This window comes from Haliotis cracherodii, unplaced genomic scaffold (assembly GCF_022045235.1).
Source record: "Haliotis cracherodii isolate W230 unplaced genomic scaffold, xgHalCrac1.p SCAF_10, whole genome shotgun sequence".
NCBI lineage: Eukaryota > Metazoa > Mollusca > Gastropoda > Lepetellida > Haliotidae > Haliotis > Haliotis cracherodii.
In genome coordinates, this window is record NW_027266265.1 from 11081935 (window position 1) to 11100280 (window position 18346).

General features: G+C 38.0%; 1 protein-coding gene across 2 annotated transcripts in view; it reads right to left on the minus strand.

Annotated features, from left to right (window-relative positions):
• LOC139454056 (zinc finger protein 64-like) overlaps positions 1–18346 on the minus strand; it is a 210099-nt gene that overhangs the window by 186623 nt on the left and 5130 nt on the right. Inside the window, exons 3-8 of one of the 2 annotated variants that reach the window (XR_011652432.1) lie at positions 18016–18252; positions 14094–14166; positions 12940–13142; positions 10456–11663; positions 9537–10011; positions 7895–8011 (exon numbers count right to left, since the gene is read on the minus strand). Coding sequence is in view for 1 of the 2 variants with exons in the window: in XM_071235547.1 (XP_071091648.1) it covers positions 7904–8011; positions 9537–10011; positions 10456–11663; positions 12940–13142; positions 14094–14166; positions 18016–18252 (2304 nt within the window). In the remaining variant the exon portion in view is untranslated. The remainder of the gene's footprint in view (positions 1–7894; positions 8012–9536; positions 10012–10455; positions 11664–12939; positions 13143–14093; positions 14167–18015; positions 18253–18346) is intronic. The other variant, XM_071235547.1, reaches the window with a different exon arrangement.

The following is an 18346-nucleotide window of genomic DNA, read 5'->3' on the forward strand; positions in this document are numbered from 1 at the left end:
TTCGGAGTTCTTATCAGAGACTAAAAGACCCCATCACTTCTCTATGACTTTCCAGGAACATAACCGTTTTACACGACCTATGATTTATGAGCAGACCTCCTTGCCCAGTCATACTTATGTACCCAGTGGTCATTAACAAGCAGGCAAACTGACATATGTGTGCCTGTATATTGGCTTATATTCAGTGTACCACATTTGTTATCTCCCAGGACAAATGTACCTGCATTGCAAGCTCCCACTCTTAAACATCGTGTCCCGGGATTCAAGAGTTGGTTGACAGTGTTTGGGGTTTTATATCAACTAGGACATCAGGACTGTAATGTCACTGTTTGGGCAGGTGATGAACAAATAGAAGAGTCCTCCTCACTACAGCTTTTGTTTGGCTCATGACACTGAAATGCTTACTGTGTAACACACTGACTAACTATGGCATAACATTCAGCAACCTTTAATTCATTTTTCAGTTCACAGATTTGACCAACTACAGTAAAAAAATAATTTATATATTTTTCAGCTGGCCAAACTTGACCTTTGATGGATTAGAAAAGTAAAAACAGTGTTCGATATTAAGTTGACTCTTGGAGATTTGCTGTTATAGCATTTAAGGGACCCCTGAAATCGTTATCTTTAAATATCAGGGTTATTACAAGGACTCCTTCACTTTAAAATTTCAAAACAAAATCCAAATTAAACCAACGAAAATAGACTTGCCTTACTGTCAAAATAGTAAACATCCTGAAATTTAAACACATTTAGCTTATATAAGTTTGTCACCAAAACAAGATTTTGGTAAATGGAATAAAAAATAGCAAATAAAATTTATTTTACATTAATTTGATCTACCCAATCTAATGAGTTCACAAAAATCTATAAAACAAAAACTCTTTGTGGTATGGTCTTACTCCCTACTAGTCAAGGCAAATGTAGACACATAGGACTTAGATATCATTTACTTTATGCATAAATAACTATATAATGCATCTGCATGTCAAGACCCTCATAATGTTCTTGACCCTGATGACACTGTATGAATGGGTTACATGACCATGCATGAGCATAGGCATGTTCAGGGCCTCGTTACTCAAAGCGATCTTAGCGCTACAGTGATCGTAAGCCTATGTTAAAGTATGGGACTTATGATCGCCTTAGCGCTAAGATTACTTTGAGGAACGGGGCCCAGGACTCTTACTTATCACAGACATCGCAGGGGCTGTAATGGTCTACTGATGGCCTCAGATGAGCCAAGAAATACACCTTGACTTGAACCAGCAGTCACACCCGAAGACTAGTCCCATTTCTTGCAAGTACTTTTGACAGTCAATTTGCAAGGAGCATAATCTTCAGTGATAGATAGTATGAGCTACTGTGTGTGAATTATGACACACAATCAACAGTGTCACAGATTCTAACCATCCAATCCATTTGTCGCTTCATAATACAAGCATACCGCATTCCCCATATTAAGTGCCCTGCTTCAAAAAGCCCCCCAAGGCAAACTTCTCGACAACTCTGTAAGTAATCTATATAAATGCCCCCACATCTGACTGTAAAATGGTCAAGACAGTCAATATTTTGGTGTGTATATTAGACATTTTTTACAGAAAAGAGCAGAGCAGAAACGGTATGTAACTGGCTTATTTCTATTATTGGAAACTTTTAAGTTTCATTGACACTTGAACTAAGTTTAAAATGTTCACTCTGCTCTCTGAAAACAGATTTAATGGATTTAATAAACAAATTAAATGTTTCAATAAGCCCTTCCTTCAATTTTCTAAGTGCCAAGGGTCCTAACTATGGCAAATACAGTAGGTAAATGGGTCCTATTCTAAGTGGCATACAATTTGATTTCTAGGAGGGGACCAGTTGTTTTTTAAGAAAATACAAAAAAACACAGCTCATAATTTTATGTAAAAAACACACAACCTTCATCTGCTTGTAAAAAAATCTAAGTCTTAATAAAAACTCTTAACCTCAACATGGCCATCCTCATCAATACAGTGTCTTTCATGAGCAATGCAATAATCTCTGCCATAGAGACATTACCATGGAGACAGCATTCCTGTAACACTTACCGTATTTGACGTAATAAGCGCCCAGGGCGCTGTCAAAATAAGAAATAGGGGGCTCTTATTAAAATATTATTTTGGTGGAAAAACATAGTTGAAAGATCAAATTCATGGTTTATGCTGACAGCCTGAAATGTTTATATACGACAGACGTATTTTTCAAGAATTTACTTGCCCATAATTAAGGGTTCATATAGCACACGAGTGCGTATTATACACGAATAAATAAGTCTTGTGTACATTGATCAATTGGAAGGGGTGCTGATTGGGACTGTTCACTTGCCAATATATTAGCAAATATCGCGTGGGCGCTTATTAGAGCGGGGCGCTTGTAACGTCAAATACAGTATTTATTGATAATCATTCAACTCTTACATTTAAAGAGGCCATATCATACAAGTCATATCTTTCAGTAAATAGTGAGAAAACTTTAACATTCTTTTCACAGGTTGAATTTAAAAAGAGTGACTGGAATAAATCTCAGCTCTGTTTCATGAAGAAGAAAAAACAGACAAAAAAACTAAGAGAAAAAAAACAGGACTCACACCCTTCCACCCTATATATGAAATGGTCCGCCCCTGAAGAGCATGCAGCAAAGCCTGTTTGGGCTGTACACTCAAAAGATTTTGGCAGAGGCTGCTATAGTTTTTTTAAGAGGAGTTAAACAAAATGGCCAGACAGTATATCTCCAATTTAACAAAACATCTGAGCCAGGCAACCTGATTCCTCTAACAATTCATCCTAATGGGAACCCTGTATTTTCATAGTGATTGAATTTGATTTCATTATTTTTTAACAGCACATCAACATGTCAGGTATATTTGGAAGGAAATTCAAAAGTGACACAGGTCGTATTTTGATAAAATGGACAAGCTTGGGAATAGATCCTGGCTCATAGCAAAGCGATTGTGGGATTCAAACTACCAGACTTCTGACTGGTACAAGCAGAAAAGTCGAAAAGCTAAACATTTCTCATACTATTCTCTTTGATAACACGACTAATTTCTAACATGATGACAAAAACATTAATTGGTATGTGAAAAAGTCCTTAAAACAATTTCTTATCCTTCAGACTAAACTTCAATTTTTTTATCATTTTTAAATACTCATTTAACTATTCAAAATAAGCTTAGTCTTACAATGAACAAAATTCCGATTGTCTTTAGATCTATAAGCACATCTGAGGGAACAATGCTGTCATATTTAAAGCAAATTCAATGTTTAAAATGTGAGAAAGTGCATTATATGTTCACTGTGGCAGCGGTTTGTTTATGGAGGAAGTCAGTGTTACTACAACGCTAACAAGTACACTACACCAACTGTTTTGCAACATCCAGTTAAAGTAATTTAATTACTGTCAGAAAACTCAACACGTGAACAAATGTTACACTTCGCTTTTTCCCATAGGATATGTTTCTTGTCAAAACTGGAAACAATATATCTCCATATTCCTTGCCTGATGCAAAGTTGCTATTAGAAACACATGATTAAATTTTATTGTTTTCATAATGAAGAAATTGCCACATTCCCAACAGCTGAAGAAATACTTCGTCGTGGGTGGTAGGTTTTATATGTCACAGGTTTTCAAAACTATATGCAGGAACATGATGGACAAAGGGAGATCACTGCGCCTAATCATGTGACTTGGCAGATTCATCCACAAAAGAAAATCTGTCTGAAGGAATCCAGGTTCAAATTCACAATGCAAAAGTATATATTTTTTTGTTGTTGTTGTTGTTAAAATGTATTTTATAGTAATATTATAGGTTAAGTTAATGATTATTTTGCAAACCTATTCTTACAATAGACATATAAGTCAAAAGTATTTAAATAATCAATCACTGTAGATTTTACCCTGAATTGAGATGTAAATAATACATTTGGTAAAAATCTACAATTTTTGTCACCAGATTTTCTATGCTGTAATTATTATAATGCAGAATTTCTTTCAATCCAGCTAATTTAATAATATCAATAAATATAATATATAACTACAAAAAGTATATTTGTGAAAATGACAGAGTATCGGGTATGTGACAGGAAATGATAAAAAAAAAAGGCATTCAGATTTTGTATGTGGTACACTCCTGTATGAATGATACTAAGATTTGAAAAATTCTCTTTTGGTGGTAATGAAGACTTTTCTGTCATTGTACTAATATCCACTGGGAAAGTCACTTAATGCTATCAAACATGTAAGAGTTATCTCCCTTTACATTCACCACTTCAAAAGCAAGTGAATATATGTGTGAAAATCCCAGCTTCTGTGAGCCACAACTCCTTGTTAAACCGCCAGTTACAGCCTTTCAGCACCCAAATCGGCTTCCCACTTTATGTTCTAAACATTACATTCCTCTGCCACATACAATTATGGATAAGGGGTCATATGGCCCTCGGCCTCTCAGCTTGGGACTGCGGACAATTCTCAGGTCCAAGGCAGCATAACATATTAAAACAATTGAAATACAGATCTCACTTCTATATATATATATATATATATATATATATATATATATATATATATATATATATATATATATATATATATATATATATAATAAAATAATAAAGTCCACGTTAGTCCATCATCTTCTTTATATCAGTTTCATACATAGTACTTTCGCTGTCTCATGACAGCTCTTCAGTGTAACTGACATTGACATATAATGACGTCATACTTATGATTACGTCATAAATTACAACTGTGACATCATAATGTATTTACACACTCCAGCGACGACACCAAGTAATTTAACAATTGTAGGGAGACATTTGAATTAAATATACAGTATTACTTTACAAATACTGTATATTTAATTCAAATGTCTCCCTACAATTGTTAAATTACTTGGTGTCGTCGCTGGAGTGTGTAAATACATTATGACGTCACAGTTGTAATTTATGACGTAATCATAAGTATGACGTCATTATATGTCAATGTCAGTTACACTGAAGAGCTGTCATGAGACAGCGAAAGTACTATGTATGAAACTGATATAAAGAAGATGATGGACTTACGTGGACTTTATTATTTTATTATATATTACATGTACACCGAGTGAACATTTACCTCATTTTTGTATATATATATATATATATATATATATATATATATATATATGATGGCTATAGTGGCATGATCTCATGTCAGGTCAAGTCAGAGCCAAATATCACAAAATCATACAAATACATTTAGAAGCTGACTATATACAACTTGTGTACCATATCGCAGTTCATTAGTGGTGAATATGTGTTATTGATGCATATTGTACATATGGCTGCTACGGAACATCGCAGGACAACAGGTCTGTGGGCTACAAATTTGATAATAATGAAACAGTTACTGCATAATAAGAATATATCCAGTCAAAGTGCATATACTAATCAAATGACTTATATACATTAATCACGAAATAATGTTCCTTGTAACCATGTCTGTTTATAGAATAGTTACATTCACTATATATACAATAACAAAAAATGTATTTACGAAACGTAAGGTATTCAAATTCAAGTGGACTCCCCTATTCCCGAGGAACAGTCCATTGCAAATCAGCCAGATCCCGAGAGTGACAATCGAATGGAGGAGGGCACATGCCCCTACCGTTGTATCAAACCCTGTGTAGCCACCCACAAAAGAACAGCCAGATGGATGGGACATGCGCTCCCTCCAAGCCCTAATAACTGCACCACCTCTACAATAAATTCTTGAAAATAATTGACAACTGTAACGGGTGGAAAATACCAGAATATGTTCAAAAGAAGATGAGACTGGGTGATGGGGAGCATGTTGTCTTCCATCACAGACAAATAATGCCGGAATATGTGTGGACACTTGTGCGAACAAAATACCCAAATAGGATAAATGAGCCATATATGGGACACAAGTGGTGGCGAACTGACTTTGTTATTTTTCTCTTTGTGTGTATATATATATATATATATATATATATATATATATATATATATATATATATATATATATATATATATATATATATATATATATATATATATATGATCATTTATATTCTTTCTAAAACTACAATTAATTTTCTTCTTGGATAATTAAAATTTTGTAAAGCATAACACAGTAATGAAACTCTTGGCATCATATAGCTTACTATGGCAATACAGTATCCTTATCAGACAAGTGATTGTGTTTTGTTTACATAAAGAGTGTAATTGCTCCTTAGAGGTCAAATGAGTGACTTGTGCTGTGTCTCAAAGTTGACAGGCCTTCCGTTCCCTCCTGGAGGAAGAAGTGGCGGTTTAAGAGGATGGGACATACAAAGAGTTCTGCCATACCAATTTCTTCTGAAAACTACTGTATGCATCCAATTAAAAGTGGCAAAGGTATGTGCAAAGTTCGTCACTCAGTCGGTGTCACTTTTAGGAAGACATTGTAAGATGAACACACTTAAGAGTGAAATGATTAAATTATGTAGAGTTAGGGCTGAGAGGAGTGGGGAAGGGGAATTGTAGATATTGCTGACACATATAATTTTAACAGTGGTGAAGTAGTTTGCAAAACAGTTGAAAATATAGACTTGGAATTTTATGTTTTATGTGATAGGTTTAACATAACTCCATCAACTGGACAAAGAGTATGCTGTTATAATATAGTGCCGTGAAATGCATCTCATACACCAGTATGACCGTTCTGAAGAAAATCTCCCATGTTCAGAAACAGGAAGTCTCGTCTACACAAGTTGCAAGGAACCAGAACAGCGCTGCGGAATGGACTCCTCCCCCTGCACCATTCTGTAGTCTTATTTGGGCAATGGTACATTTCTGTATACTGAAAACTACCTGCAGTAAATATCTGTAGTACGCTTGCCAACAATGACCCCTTCAGTGGTAATAAGTAGTCTGGAAGTTTGTTCAGATTTGAAATTGAGACGATAGGAATATAAACACTTACATGTGGTCGGACAATGAGTGATGTGAAAGAAAATTACAAAATGATGCCCTGGCAAGACGAATTAGCTATCTGTGAAAGCTACAAGCACTGAAGTTAGCACTACAAGCACAGGAGAACACACTACAAGCACTAGAGTATAAACTACAAGGACTGGAAAAAGCACTACAAGTACTGAAGAACACACAAGCACTAAAGTACACACTACAAGCACTAAAGTACACACTACAAGCACTAAGTAAGCACCACAAGCACCAAAGTAGACAGTGCGTTTGGTTTAACGCTGTTGTGAACCGTATTCCAGTCATATCAAAGTCAGCTTTATGCGGGAGGAAAGCATGAAGTGATGCAGGTCTGAGGTGTTTACCGCTTTGGTGAAACATAATCAGGTAGACCCCGGATTTGAAGCCACAGGCATCGGTTCCTGGAATGCCCAAGGGACGCAACTCCGCACACTGAAATGCGGCGCCTCAGACAAGTGGAATTCCCAAGACTTGAAACCCTGCACAGTGAATTGCAGCGCAGCCCGTGAAGATCCAGGGTAGAATAGGTCTTCAGCAACCCATGCTTGCCATAAAAGGCGACTATGCTTGTCGTGAAAGGCGACTAACGAGATCGGGTGGTCAGGCTCGCTGACTTGGTTGATGCTTGTCATCGATCCCAATTGCGTGGATCGATGCTCATGTTATCAATCACTGGATTGTCTGGTCCAGACTCGATTATTTACATACCGCCGTCATATTGCTGGAATATTGCTGAGTGCGGCGTTAAACAACAAACAAACAAATTGCAGCGCCTTATATGACTGGAACACCCGTGACCCCACAAGCACCAAAGTAAGCTATAAAAAGTACACACTTATTCACTACAAGTACTGAAGTACACACGACAAGCATAGATTACATACTGTACTGACCTCCATGCGAGGACGTTGCACCCTGTGCATCAACAGCAACGACGACTTCCTGGGACGTCACGGACGTGCTGTCTGGTTGATAGCCTGAGTTCTGGCCTGCTATGGAGTCTGTAGATGAGAATGTTTGGCTTCAGTGAAGTATGCAGAGCAGTACAACCATGTCAGGCATAACCCCGCAATGCTGTTTCTGTTGATCTAAAACTGACCTGAAGCCCTACAATTACCTGTAAAATCAGCTTCACAGGTTATCACATGTTAGGTCACATGTGCAATATGCAAATGCTTCCGAGTACTTCCGGCTCTCTACTCACGGATGTTGATTGTTTTACCATGTCAGCTGGTTTGACAATCTGCATCAAGGCGAGGGTCATTTCAAATTTATTTGCAGAAATTATTAAACTTTATTCAAGGAAAACAGATACAAATCATGTGTATGTATGGAAATAGTTATTGGAACAGTTATTTAGGATGAAATGTGAAGTTTTATTGTCAAATGCTGGGCTGGCTATTGGATGCCGGTTGACATCGCCAGTGGAAGCTGAAAGTGAAACTGGAAAAAAATGTGAGATCTTCGACTCCCCCCCTTCTTAACCCCCTCATTTTAGGTACGAAAAACTCGCCTTATACACAGCGATATACGGTATACATCTCATCATGAATTTCTCTCCCTTCTCAAAGTATGTTTTTGCACAATTGACTGCCAGTGTTATGACAATGAAGAACTAATCTACATAAAAAAGCAGTAACAACAGGCATATAGCGAAGTCTATGACAGAGTATCGGCATAACATTGCTAACAAATTGTAACAGAAAGTCCATTTACAAGTGAAAATGTCACGAAACTCATAGTACTAACTCTGTGTCAAAGTATACAACAGACATAGCACTAATAAAATGTAGGAATTAAATTTTATGACAGTCTTTGTACTATGATCCCTTTGTGAAATTGGGCCTTCGTCAAATCTTCTGCCCAAAAAATATACAGAGACAGAACTCCCAGCTGTCGTTTGATATGTTCATTCAAATAATGAGTGACATTTGTCAAACTGAAAAATATGTTGTAAACAAAAACAACACAATCCATTGTTATCACAGGAAATGGAAGGCACTGACTCTCCATGACCAGGATTGCAAGTGAAGCATTCATAAAATATCTCCTCTATCTGAAAGTCTAATTATTGTCTACTTCAAACGTTGTATTCAAGCCTTCTATCATAATTTTTATCATATTTTCTACCAGGATTGTAAATGTATTTACCCACTTCATATATCTGTTAAAATGTACTTCGAAATGGAATAAAATTTATTTAAACAAAAAAACAAAAAGACTCCAAGCTTGAGGTGTTGGCCAAGGTTATGTTTGTTGTTTAATGCCGCACTCAGCAATATTCCAGCTATATGACGGCGGTCTGTAAATAATCCAGTCTGGACCAGACTATCCAGTGAGTGACATCATGAGCATCGATCCAAACAACTGGGATCGATGACATGCATCAACCAAGTCAGCAAGCCTGACCACCCGATCCCATTAGTGGCCTCTTATGTCAAACATAGTTGCCTTTTATGGCAAGCATGGGTTGCTGAAGACCTATTCTACCCCAGATCTTCACAGGTCCATGTTCTACTCAGTTACCTTGCATCCGCATCTGTGAGATGAGAGCCTGACAGACGGACGAGGACAGCGTGATGACATTTGGCTGTGGTGCAGGAGTTGACACTGCCGGCTCCTGGAACTGTACGACAATCTGTGGACGCCCGGACTGCGACACCTGACTTGGTAGCGATACTGGAGGCACTTGCTGGTTGCCATGATGAGGAGTTGAGAAGCCACTTGATGGTAGGATGATCTGGATCTGTGCTGGCTGTGTTGCTGATGCTGCTCCATGATGCTGCTGCTGCTGCTGCTGCGGATGTTGCTGAGGTTGTAGGTGCTGAGGATGGGCATGTTGTGCCAGCTGGGACTGGTGCATATGTTGTTGTTGTTGCTGCTGCTGCTGCTGTTGTTGTTGTTGCTGCTGTTGCTGCTGCTGGTGTTGATTTTGCTGCTGTTGAAGCTGAAGGTCACGAGTGACCAGGCTGACTGGGTAAGGGTCAGGTGGCTGGACAACCTACAATAAAAAGTGATTGACATGTTATTTAGTGGAACTTTCACAATGAATGAATGAATGAATGAATGAATGAATGAATGAATGAATGAATGAATGAATGAATGAATGAATGAATGAATGAATGAATGAATGAATGAATGAATGAATGAATGAATCCTTTCCTAGAGCTCAAAATGTTTCATTATATGTTCTTGTCATTTGCACATGAACTATTCTGGCAACTCTCTAAAACTTGTCCCTCCCATTTAAACTTAAAAGTTTAAACTTCTACATATTCGACAGTCAGACATTGTATTTCACCACCCTGGAATCATAATGATTTTTACTTGCCTGTGGATTACCGGCCCCTGCTGAATTGTGTACATGTTAAAATAAAATGCAAAATTCTACTTGTTAAACAGTCAAACATGGTCTGATTATTGTGAATATTATTGTGTGACTTGCCTGTAAGTTGATGGCCGCTGCTTCGGGCTGCTGAGCGATGCCCCGGGGAGGAAGCTGATGGGGGTTCATGTGCTGGACCACCTGATGGTGGGGGGTCAGGGAATGTTGAACGCCATCATTAGAGGGGTAAGGCTTGTTGTTGATAAGCTTCAGTCCCGGGTAGGGGTTCTGCAGGACTTGCATGCCCTGCGAGCTTTGTATAAACTGCTGATGATGCATATTCGGATGTTCTGACGTTGGAGGAAGCTGCCCGAGGGACAAAGATTCATCCTGGAATCCCATATTAGCCCTGGAAGTGGTCACATACTGCTGCTGATGCTGGTAGGGGGACGTTGGTCGGACAGGGGAGGGACACCCGTGGGGAATCTGGGAGAGGGTGGCGGCAGCTTCAGCTATGTCCTGAAGCCCACCCCGACTACTGGATCGCTTCCTCCTGATGTGCATCCTCTGCTGGGCCATCTGAGCAGACGTCTGAATTGTGTGGGAGACCACTGGCGATTGGATGACATTGACACTGGAAACGATACTAGTGGGAGATGCCACCATCACTGCCTCCATCTCAGTCTCCATTGGGTCTCCGGGATGAACCATATTGGCGATGGTTGACACGACTGTGTCCGACATCTGGCTGTCACTTGGACCGGAATTCTGGAGCTGAAGAACAGCCAAGGCAGTGCTTTCCAGGTTCTGAGCTATCTCCTTACAATGTTGTCTCATGTGGCTTCTCAGAGAGTCCTCTCGCACAAAAGCAGCTGAGCATATGTTACAGCTAAATGTTTTTTTACAATTTGGTTTCAGATTAAACCCATATCCTCTATCCTCTCGTGTTTTAGTGGGACTGGGGGTATTCGTAGACACAGCCCGAGCACCCTTCTTAATAATTGCTCTGCCTGGCTTACGATCCCCCAGCATCTTTTCTGGGTGTTTCTTACGTACATGGGTTTTCACGTTACCACTCTGTTTTGAGGAATAGGAACAAAAGCTGCAATTAAAGGGTCGTTCATCGCTGTGGATGCGCATATGAGCCTTGAGGGCACTGTTGTTAGCACAGCAATAATTACACGTCGGACATTTCACCGGATGAGTTGTGTCATGAATCTTCTTATGTTCCCGAAGCAGTTTCCGTGACGACGTCTGGAAGTCACAATAGTTGCACTTCACCTCGTTCTCATTGGAATGGTTTATACGGATGTGACTTTTGAGGTTGCCTGAAAAATGTGCATAAGAATAAAGCTGGGGACAGTTTCACAAAGTGATCATAGCGCTACAACAACTGAATTTGTCATCTTAGGAATACATTACACTATATGTGAGTTAATTTGCCCAATATATCAGCTGTACCAGTAAAATCCTCCTCTGCAGCCGGATACACTCTCATTCCCATCATACACCTCTTTTTCAAATTACACTTACAACTGTTATTGAAATCGAAGAATATCCAAAATAATGCAGACAGGTACAAAACTAATAACATTGGATTCCTTTTACAAAGGCAGAGGTAGGATCAGGCCTTAATGCCCACTGGGAATGTCAAATTGTAAAGTTGAAGAAAACTTTGAAATATTGACATGAAAATTAGCAGAGATGTTGGAATGGCTGATGAGCCTGTTTTCTTCCTTGCACTTGCAAGTTTTGATCAAGTACATGACCAATTATATAAGCATGGCTAAAATGAGTGAAAAAGTCTGATTTTTCAACCTCAAAATGAAATTTTAAGTATGAGTGAGTCAAGATGAATTTTTTACCATATGTTTGTTCATTTTAAATCAGATAAAAACAGTACAAAGTGTTGTTCTCATTCATGTGAACAATTCTGAACTTTCATAACACTGCTAAACTTTGGGATCAGTTCCTAAATTATGCAGATCATGTGGGCCAAAAAGGGATAATATATTATCAGTGATCAGGGCAAAGTATAGATGTATATGCACCTATGTTTCAACTGTCCATCTGTCTGTCTGTTGTTTAATGTCTCACTCAACAATATTCCAGCTATATGACAGCAGTCTGTAAATAATCCAGTCTGGACCAGACAATACAGTGATTAATATCATCAGCATCGATCCACGCAATTGGGATCGATGACATACAACAACCAAGTCAGCGAGCCTGACCACCCGATCCCGATAGTCGCCTCTTACAACAAGTATAGTAGCTTTTACAGCAAGCATGGGTTGCTGAAGATCTATTCTACCCCGGATCTTCACGTTACCTCGGATGGAGCCTCATACATACAGGATATATATACATACATATGACACATAAAATACTGACTTCAGAAGTACATCAAGGGGGGTAACTCCTCACCATGGATGGATCCTCATATAAAGAGCTTACACATATTTGACTCACAACATATTGCCTTTAGCACTACTTCAAGGGGGGTAACTCTTCATCTTGGATAGAACCTCTAAATACAGGATACACACATTTGACGCACAACATATTGCCTTTAGCAGTACATCAGGGGGGATAACTCCTCACCTCTGATAGAGCATCTGTAGTCACACAATTCACAGCCATAGGGCTTCTCCCCTGTGTGTGTGCGCATGTGGCGCTTTAGGTCAGAGTTAATCTTGAACTTGGCATCACAGAGGGAGCACTGGAAAGGCGTGTCGCCCGTGTGTGTGCGGAGGTGGACGATTAACTGACTGGAGTTGCGGCTTGCATACGGGCAAATCTGGCATCTGGGGACAAGTGCAATAAAACAATATCAGCAGGAGAAATTAACCTGAAAGGTTCACTGAAAAGTCATAACATATACGGACATCCCCTGTATGTGTTAAAAAGCCTGATATTCTGCTAACTGGCTCAATACCTTATCCATTGAATGAACAGACTTGGGTTAGCGGCTAGCGCCAATTTCTATCCCTGCCTATAAGGCCAATTCTTGTACCACTACAATATTGCTGAATCTAATAATACAAAGAGCTGATTAAAAATCATACCGAAATATAATGTAAGTAGATTTTAAACTTCACTGTTTTAAGTTCACCTGACCAACATTTTAGTGTATTTATGTTCTTAACATCAGAAATATATCAACACATTTATACCTAATCATTAAAGCTCTGTTTTAATTATTGGTCCTGTTATCAGAGATATTTAAGCTTCCTTTGACCAGCCAAAACATTAGCAAAAATAATATTTACATAAATTTGAAAAATAGGAATACCGTCCTGATATCAACCTCTTGGAACACCCAGATGTATAGTGAGTGAGTATGGTTTTACGCCGCTTTTAGCAATATTCCAGCAATATCACGGCGGGGGACACCTGAAATGGGCTTCACACATTGTACCCATGTCAGGAATCGAACCCAGGTCTTTGGCGTGACGAGTGAACGCTTTAACCACTAGGCTACCCAACTGCCCCCCAGATGTATAAATGGGGTGGGTATGATAAGTGTTAATTAAACCTAACTTCCAATTATGATGATTGTAAAAAACTCTCTGTTAAAACAGGATATGTCACATGAGCTTTCACAACCAGTTGCCAATATGATTGCCAATATATTCACTGAATGTTTGTAGAACAAAAAACACTTGGGATTTTTCACCACGAATATATGTAAACTAGGAAATATAAAATTCTGGCCTTATAGAAAGGAAATAAAGCTCTGAACTCTGAAAGCTTACTTAAATGGCCTCTCATCTGTGTGTATGCGAAGATGCTTCCTGAGGCTGCTGCTGTCAGCTGCTCCGTAGTCACCTGGGGAGATCAAGCATAAACATGATACACATGATGCATGTCACATGAAACATGAAGTATTATACATGTCACATGACACATGATGCATGATATAAGCCACATGTCACATGATACACATAATGCATGTCGCAGCCATTAACTGTCCGAGTCCCATGATGGGATTCAAACCACAGACCTGATCAGACACCGGACATGTTGCCCACATGACCAAAGAGGTAAACCCCATCTGCAAGCTGACAAGGTAAGGATGTACTGATAAGTTGTGATAAATTGTTTCCATGTTATTGTTTCTGCTACCCTCAGTGAAAGCCTGTTTTATATAACAGTACATTATTCTATGAACAATAAAAGAAACAAAAAAAAGAAATCTTTAAAAAAATTAAGTGTAATGGTGTAAAGGATAAAAAAAACTATGCTGAGGTTAACCAGGAAGTTTTGTTTTCTCAAAAATACTGGTAACGATCAAACAATCAAAAAGATTGAGAGCAGCAGCAGCAGCAGCAGCAGCAGTAGAAGCTGTGGATGGAAGGGCAACTTGGGCCACAGTAGACTGACAGAGTTATTTCCCTTGCATCATCTTTTCACTCAGGCATCCAGGAATATCACGTTGAACAATTTACAACAACTTTGTCCTTTTCACTTCAGTGGTTTCATCAAAGATTTGAAAACTTAAAAGAGATTAAATGGAAACAAAAATGCCCGGTTCAACTGGTAGGGATGGAACCTGTCATTTTGACTCAAGTCATTCAAATCCCAAATATTTTTCAGCAAACTCAAATTTTACACTGTTTATCAATCTAGCAGTTCATGATTACACACAGACGCCATTAGTTTGACAAACTATTTAAGTACACTGTCTAGGCAATGACCATAAATGGACACAAGAGCATAGTTCTTGTTTAAACCCTTTTATAACTTCATTGTATACGTTCTAAATAGTGATTACTACACAAGTGTTTGTGAGATACCATTTATCTACCAGTTTCAGGAACTTAGTTTCACAACTTAGTTTCACAACTTAGAATTAAGTTCAGATTTTTACAAAAATATTGACAAATAACTCAATGTAGGTGATTGAAACAAACAACAACAAAAAATTCAACCTCAAAGTTAACTTACTATCAATGTATAAAAAACAAACAAGCGTTAATTTGGCAGACATCAAATTTTGGTCAAGGGCTTGACAACAGTTTCAGCACTCTAAATTTGTTTGAAGAGCCATCAGTGACTGGAAATGGCTTAATCCTCCAAACAGATATATATAACATTGCTTACATGTTGTTGTTAAAGACACCTTATTGTGAAACAAAGGCAACAAAACTTCCAAATTATTTTGGTCAAACTCACTTAATGTTTTCACTTATTTGATATTGTGTTATGTCTGTCGATTTTGTACAACACAAAAAGGCCTTAGAATGGCTTGCCTTGTATGGTTGTATTTTGTGGCTATAAATCATGGCTATATGAATTACGTGTAATATAAGAAGTCACCACCAAAACATGTGTTTTTCAAATTATTGAACAACAACAACAACAAATTCAAATTATTGTATCTTTACATATTCTAGGACATTAAAACTCTGATAACCAAAACCCTCACCGAATGTAACTTTTAAGGTATCATGTTTTAACTTTTGAAGATGTCATGTATTCTCTCAGAAGTGACATCTGAAGGTGTCGTGTGTACTTACATACAGTAATGTCATTTGATGGTGTCATGTATACTTACAGTAATTACATCTGAAGGTGTCGTGTATACTTACAGTAATAACATCTGAAGGTGTTGTGTATACTTACAGTAATAACATCTGAAGGTGCTGTGTATACTTACAGTAATAACATTTGATGGTGTCATGTATACTTACAGTAATAACATCTGAAGGTGTTGTGTATACTTACAGTAATAACATTTGATGGTGTCATGTATACTTACAGTAATAACATCTGAAGGTGCTGTGTATACTTACAGTAATAACATCTGAAGGTGTCGTGTATACTTACAGTAATAACATCTGAAGGTGTCGTGTATACTTACAGTAATAACATCTGAAGGTGTCGTGTGTACTTACAGTAATAACATCTGAAGGTGCTGTGTATACTTCCAGTAATAACATCTGAAGGTGTCGTGTATACTTACAGTAATAACATCTGAAGGTGTCGTGTATACTTACAGTAATAACATCTGAAGGTGTCGTGTATACTTACAGTAATAACATCTGAAGGTGTCGTGTATACTTACAGTAATAACATCTGAAGGTGTCGTGTGTACTTACATACAGTAATAACATTTGAAGGTGTTGTGTATACTTACAGTAATTACATCTGAAGGTGTCGTGTATACTTACAGTAATAACATCTGAAGGTGTCGTGTATACTTACAGTAATAACATCTGAAGGTGTCGTGTGTACTTACATACAGTAATAACATCTGAAGGTGTTGTGTATACTTACAGTAATAACATTTGATGGTGTCATGTATACTTACAGTCATAACATTTGAAGGTGCTGTGTATACTTACAGTAATAACATTTGATGGTGTCATGTATACTTACAGTAATAACATCTGAAGGTGTCGTGTATACTTACAGTAATAACATTTGAAGGTGTCGTGTATACTTACAGTAATTACATCTGAAGGTGTCATGTATACTTACAGTAATTACATTTGAAGGTGTCGTGTATACTTACAGTAATAACATCTGAAGGTGTTGTGTATACTTACAGTCATAACATTTGAAGGTGTCATGTATACTTACAGTAATTACATCTGAAGGTGTTGTGTAGACTTACAGTAATTACATCTGAAGGTGTTGTGTATACTCACAGTAATTACATTTTAAGGTATGGTGTACTCACAGTAATTACATTTTAAGGTATGGTGTACTCACAGTGATGACATTTAAAGGTATGGTGTACTCACAGTAATTACATTTTAAGGTATGGTGTACTCACAGTAACGGCATTTAGAGGTATGGTGTACTCACAGTAATAACATTTAAAGGTATGGTGTACTCACAGTAATAACATTTGAAGGTATGGTGTACTCACAGTAATTACATTTTAAGGTATGGTGTACTCACAGTAACGACATTTAAAGGTATGGTGTACTCACAGTAATTACATTTTAAGGTATGGTGTACTCACAGTAACGACATTTAAAGGTATGGTGTACTCACAGTGATGACATTTAAAGGTATGGTGTACTCACAGTAATTACATTTTAAGGTATGGTGTACTCACAGTAACGACATTTTAAGGTATGGTGTACTCACAGTAACGACATTTAAAGGTATGGTGTACTCACAGTGATGACATTTAAAGGTATGGTGTACTCACAGTGATGACATTTAAAGGTATGGGGTACTCACAGTGATGACATTTAAAGGTATGGTGTACTCACAGTGATGACATTTAAAGGTATGGTGTACTCACAGTAATAACATTTGAAGGTATGGTGTACTCACAGTAATTACATTTTAAGGTATGGTGTACTCACAGTAACGACATTTAAAGGTATGGTGTACTCAGAGTAATTACATTTTAAGGTATGGTGTACTCACAGTAACGACATTTAAAGGTATGGTGTACTCACAGTGATGACATTTAAAGGTATGGTGTACTCACAGTGATGACATTTAAAGGTATGGTGTACTCACAGTGATGACATTTAAAGGTATGGTGTACTCACAGTGATGACATTTAAAGGTATGGTGTACTCACAGTAATGACATTTAAAGTTATGGTGTACTCACAGTAATGACATTTAAAGGTATGGTGTACTCACAGTAATGACATTTAAAGGTATGGTGTACTCACAGTAATGACATTTAAAGGTATGGTGTACTCACAGTAATGACACTTGAAGGGTTTGCTCCCTGTGTGTCCACGCAGGTGTATCTTCAGTTTGTCGCTGCGGCTGAAGGCTTTGCTGCAGTGCATACACTGAAATGGCCGCTCCCCCGTGTGCGTGCGTACATGGCGCTCCAGGTCTCGCACATACAGTGTGATGAAGTTACATGCTGCAAATGTGCACTTGTACTTCTTGCGACTCGGTGAGACAGGGTCGTCTATCGCCAACATCAGCTCTGAAACACAGCGGCATGAAACAATCTGTCAGATAAAGAAAGATTGGAGCACTTTCTGGTTAATCTCAATTGTTCTGATTGCCAAGAATTCTAG